General features: G+C 53.0%; 1 protein-coding gene across 1 annotated transcript in view; it reads right to left on the reverse strand.

The window, feature by feature from the left end:
- Positions 1-2,676: 2,676 nt before the first annotated feature.
- Positions 2,677-5,962, reverse strand: part of ppp4cb (protein phosphatase 4, catalytic subunit b) — a 12,746-nt gene continuing 9,460 nt past the window's right edge. Inside the window, exon 9 of the mRNA XM_020526256.2 lies at positions 2,677-3,912. Within this exon, the coding sequence (XP_020381845.1) occupies positions 3,783-3,912 (130 nt within the window). The 3' untranslated portion in view covers positions 2,677-3,782. The remainder of the gene's footprint in view (positions 3,913-5,962) is intronic.

Genomic DNA, 5,962 nt, shown 5'->3' on the forward strand with positions numbered 1-5,962 from the left:
AGAGAGAGAGACACACACACACAGAGACAGTGAGAGAGAGACACACAGAGACATGGGTCAATCCCTAAATAAGAGGAACTGATTTAAAACCAGGGGCTGCCCTGTCAGACAGAGACGCTGAGAAGGATCAATCTCTCGGAGAGATGGGTGACTCTGGAAGGCTCTGCCGCAGAAGCTGGTGGTGGAGGTGGAGCGGGGGGTGGGGGTCAGTGACTGTTTTCGAGACAGGGTTGGAGAGATTCCCATGGGGTGTGGGGGGAAATCGAGGCTTATGCTGGCGGGGAGGTGGAGCAGAGATGGGACACATACAGAGAGGGCCTGAGTGGCCATGGGGTGAGGGGCCTCTGGGGTTGTGTATCACAGACCCATTTCTGAAGAAGGGCCTAGACCCGAAACGTCAGCCTTCCTGCTCCTCTGATGCTGCTTGGCCTGCTGTGTTCATCCAGCTCCACACTGTTATCTCAGACCTGATGTGCATTATTCCTCGGCATTTGAATGGCACCCTTTCTCCCAGACAGCGCGCACCCCCTCAATTCAAACACCCCTCTGTCATCGCCCAGTCTGTACACCCCGTCCTCACAGTTCGACCCTCTCTCTCTGCCTCACCTGGAGTGGAGGAGGGGGGGCAGACTGAGACTTGTTGTGAGTTCAAGGTGCTGCCTTTCTCAGTGGGGACAGCACAGCGAGGGACCAGGGGGCCACCCTGAGCTCCTGAGACTGGGCGGGGGAGGAAGGGAAGGGACACGGACACAGGTAACAGCCTGAATGATCAAACAAACACCATTTGTCACTCTGCATTTTACAGCTTTTCACATCTATATGTCCCTCTTCCCCCAACCCCCGGCCCTGCTCCAGGCTCGGGCAGCTAGACACAGGCGGGGGTGTGGGGGGATGAAAGAGAGAGAGACAGAGACATGGGGGAGGGGTGGAAGAGAGATAGAGAGGAGAGATAGATAGAGACAGAGACAGAGAAACAGGCAGAGAGAGTACGAGAGAGGGAGAGAGGCAGAGAGACAGACAGACAGAGAGAGAGAGACAGAGACAAAGATACAGAGAGAGACAAAAAGAGAGAGACAGAGACAGGGAGGGAGAGAGAGAGCAACACACACAAAACAGACAGTGAGAGAGAGACATGGGTGGGGAGGGGAGCGAGATAGAGGGAAGAGAGAGAGGCAAAGATAGACAGGAGAGAGAGAGAGAGAGAGAGAGACACACACACACACACACACACACAAAAAGAGACAGTGAGAGACAGAGATAAGATACACAGACAATCTTCCCTAACACACACAAAACTAGAGAAACTGGAACTCTGCTTCATTAGAATGGGTCCTTCTTCCCCCCCACCACAACCACCGGGAGTGATGAGGGGTGTTTAGTTCCACCCGGAGGGACCAGGATCACTTCCCATTGGAGGGGATAAGGGTACAGGTGGAGGTCGAATGGAGAGGTGCCCCAGGGAGCGGGAGGGGGATTAGACGGAGTGAGCGCAGTCCGGCTGGGAGAGAGACGTTTACGGAGCTGTGACTCAGGAAGGCGGCGATCATTGTGACTCTCCCTCCTACCCCCCACCCCACCCTAAATAAACCAGAAGAGGCCCTTCAGCCCATCGAGGCTGTACTAGCAAAACTGCACCCACCGTAGGTTCCCGCGCCAGGCCCAGTGAATGCTCCGAACTCTCGCTCGGGTACTTTTTAAAAAAGGTTGTGAGGTCTCCTGCCTCAACAACACACCCCTTCCCCCCCCCCGCCCTGCCCCCAACCTTCTCAGGCACTGCACTCCAGTTCCCCTCCACCCTCTTGTTGAAAAACTACGTCCTCAAATCTCCCCTCTACTTCCACCTTCAAATCATACAGCCTTGGTATTGATCCCTGAAAGGGCTTTCTATACACTCTGTCCACGCCCCTCGAGTCTTCCAGAGCTCTACCAGATCCCCTCTCAACCCACCATTACCCAGCCTCTCTCTCTCCCCCTGAAATGCCCCCCATCCCAAGGGGCACCAGCTTGGCCGACCTCCTCTGCAGTCCCCAGCCCCAGTACCATCACACAGTCCTGCACGGCTGAAGAGAGAGGATGAAATCAGACACAACGGCTACGAGGGGGTACAGAACCATACAGCAGGGAAATAGCGCTAGGTGCATGCCGACCGCGTTCCCAAAATGCAGCCAGTTGAATCCTATCTCTCAGTAGCTGAGCTTAAACGCATGGGACTCCTGGGTAGGGGGGAGGGGGGGAGAGAGAGAAAGAGAGAGACAGCGAGAGAGCGAGAGAATCAGGTAAAACAAAGAAGAGACAGTGAGAGAAACAGACAAACAGAGGGAGAGAGAGTGACTTTGAAAGGACATTCAGCCTCTCTTGTTACCACCCTGTGTCTGGGTGCAGATACTACAGCTTCCTCCCCCATCACTGAGAGCAGGGTTAGATACAGAGTAAACCTCCCTCTACACTGTCTCACCGCTCCTCCCCCCCCCCCCAATCACACACTCCCAGGACAGTGACAGCACAGGGTTAGATACAGAGTAAAGCTCCCTCTACACTGTTCCCCCGCTCCCCGCCACCCACCCCCGCCCCATCAAACACTCCCAGGGCAGTGACAGCACAGGGTTAGATACAGAGTAAAGCTCCTACACAGCCGTTATAAGGTGCCTTAGAATAAAGATTTGCCAGAGACCCAGGTGAAAGTTTGCACTTTTTATTGGTATTTTTTGAAGACTTCATTCAAAGATTGAATCTTTTCTTTAAAAACGTTGCAGAGTAAATCTCAAGGCAGACGGATTTGTTCGTTATAGTTATGGAGCTGTCAAAAGTTTTAATAAAAAAAGGCGGGGAGAGCTGATGACAGTGTGGTTACACCGTCACAATGTGCATGGGTGTCCATACTACCCCCCAGCATTCCCAATCCACCAAGTTCGCCGATTGTGGGGAGAGTCTGTGCCCCTGGGAGGGTCTGCAACCTGCCTGAGACCCTTACCTCGGGGAGACTATGCTGCCGGGGTGGTGGGGGCGGTCTCTGCCCCCTGGGGTACCAGGCTGACAGTTCTGAAGTGTCTGGGACACCAGGTATAACAGGAGAGATGGGCAGCCCACCACTGACAGAAGAAGGGGTGATGGGGAAAACAGGCAGACTGGAAGGCATGTGTCAGAGTGTGTGTGTGTGAGAGAGAAACAGACCACAGGGACAGAGAGAGAGAGAGACTGCGTCTGTGGGTGTGTTAATGCATCTGTATCTGTGTGCGTGCATGTGTGAGAGAGAGAAAGAGACAGAGAGACCTCTTCCATTTGGTGTGCACGTATCTGTGGATATGAGGGTGGGTGTGTACATGTGAGAGAGAGAGAGAGACAGGCAGTGAGACGAAGAGAGAGAGAGAGGTCAGACAGATAGACAGAGAGAGAGAGAGAGAGAGAGACAGCGTGTGGGGACAGAGAGCAAGAGACAGACAGCGTGTGGGGACAGGGACAGAGACAGAGAGACAGACAGTGTGTGGGGACAGGGACAGAGACAGAGACAGACAGTGTGTGGGGACAGTGACAGAGAGACAGACAGACAGTGTGCGAGGACGGGCATACTGAAACCTGCCTGACACCAGAGTGAAAGCTCCTGGATGGTGCAGCCTCCCACCGTCTGAGACACACTTTACCCACTGTCCCCTCAATCTCTGGGAGCCTGCTCCTGGGGTGAGTCAGGACGAGGGGGCACTCGGAGGACAGAGGTGGGGGGTGACATCGGAGTCGAGTCTGAGGCCCTGAAGGGAGGAGGGTGGGGGGGTGGATCACAGTTCACGTCACAGGAAGTAGTCGGCCACGGGTTTTTTGGAGGGGATGCCCCGGGTTTCCTGCGGGGCTGCCTCGAAAATGATGAACTCCTTCTGCAGATGCTCGTCCAGTTCCAGAATAGCTGCCACGTTACCACACCTGGGGGGAGGGGTGGGGGGTGGGACACACACACAGCAGCGGTCAGCTTCGTAACCTCTGCCCCACCAACCCAGCGTCCCCTCCTCCCCTTCGCTTCCCCCAGTGACCATTCAGCCCATCTACTCACTACCCTCTGGTACCTCCGTCATCACCACCCAATCTTCGGTCTGTAGCGTGCACTGCTCCCCACCTCCACCACCCCAACGTATCAAGACGATTCACCCTCAGCCCTCCCTGAGAAAGCAGCACAGCATGGGAACAGGCCCTTCGGCCCGTCTAGACTGCGCTGACGCCTTTCTAAACTTAAAAACCTTTTGCCTCTGTGCTCCCTGTATCCTGCACCCATTCATACGTCTGGCAAGGCACCTCTTAAACATTACTACTGTACAGAAACTGTCCTCCAAGTGGCACCCCCAGGACCCAGGAGTGATCGAATATTCCCAATAATCAAAGGGTATGCATGACCACAGCAAACCCTGACCCCGCAAAGCTTCAAGACATTGATGTTCCTCCAAAAAATCTACGCCAAAAGCATCAACACACCTCTTCAAATCAATATAAGTTACAGCAACAGATTGCAGGGGCAGGGACGGTACACGGCACTGTTATACCTTATTTACAGAACTAATACTCAAACATCACAGTAGAATGCAGTATTTCCCAGTTGATAAAGTGCTGATTAAAACAAAGTTTGCTGTATCTGCCTCCACCACTTCTTCTGGCAGGTGCTAACCACCCTCTGTGGTTAAACTAAAAAAAGACTTACATTTCCTTATCCCTCTTTTACCTTAACCCTATATCCCCTAGACACTGGCATTTCTACCCTGGGGGGAAATGCTATCCATTCTATCCACTGCCTTGCGTAATTTTGTAAACTTTGCCCCTCATCCTTCGATGTTCGAGTGAAAACAAGCCAAGTGTGTCCAATCTCTCCTTGCGGCTAATACACCTCCAGGACCAGGCAACATCCTGGTAAACCGCTTCTGTGCCCTCTCCTCTGGTAGTGTGGTGACCAGAACTGTACACAACATTCCAAAATGTGACTTAAATAAAGTTCTATCCAGCTGCAACATGACTTGCTAATTTTTTATACTCTTGGGGTCAAAATTGTAGAATTCCCTCCCTAAAAGGACACTTTGCCAGTGACGCTCACATCCTACAAAAACAAATTCTAAAAAGTGCCCCAACCGACAAATGCGAGTACTCCATATACTTTCCCGACCACTTTATTCAATCGTGTTGCCACTTTCAGGAAACTGTGGACCTTTATGTCTAAATCCCTCTGTTTGATCTTCACCCTAAGGGTTGTGAATCTGTGGAATTCCCTGCCCAGTGAGGTTACCTCGTTGAGTGTTTAAGGCAAAGGTAGAGAAATTTTTTGAACAGTGAAGGAATTAAGGGTTAATGGCGAGTGGGCAGGCAGGTAAGTGGAGCTGAGTCCACGATAAGATCAGCCGGGGTCTGACTGAGTGGTGCAGCAGGCTCGAGAGGGGCCGAATGGCCTGCCCCCGTTTCTCATGTTGACGCCTCTTGCGTGTGAAGGCATTTGCCTGATGCCAGATTCCGGAAATTTGGGAAGGGACTCAGGAGCAGTATGCTCAGGACTGCTCCCGGTGCTGTGTGTGAGTGAGCGCGAGAGCAGGAGGACTGGTTACCGGAGAGCTGGCGTTGAAGGGAGGATCTCCAGTCTCTGAGGTACTGGGACCCGTACAAGGCGGGCAGGGGCGTCTGGGGAAACGGGACGCATAAAGTTGGGAACAGGAAGTTGAAAAGATCCCGGTGAGACCAGCAGACGGGGAGAATCAAAGCTGAGCATTGAGGGTTCTTTGAAAGTCAAACAACAGGCAGGGCACTCGATCTGAATCTACACAGCACTCACAACAGGGTTTAATGATCTAGGGGAGAGACAGAGGTGTACGGACTAAATGTCATTACTGAAACATGGCTGCACGGTGGCCAGGGCTGCGAAACGGAATATTCGAGGGTCTGCGACATTTAGGAAGGGCCAAGCCAGAAGGAAAAGGAGGTGGGGCGTGTGCTGAGGAGAAGC

This window comes from Rhincodon typus, chromosome 49 (assembly GCF_021869965.1).
Source record: "Rhincodon typus isolate 14 chromosome 49, sRhiTyp1.1, whole genome shotgun sequence".
Taxonomy (NCBI): domain Eukaryota; kingdom Metazoa; phylum Chordata; class Chondrichthyes; order Orectolobiformes; family Rhincodontidae; genus Rhincodon; species Rhincodon typus.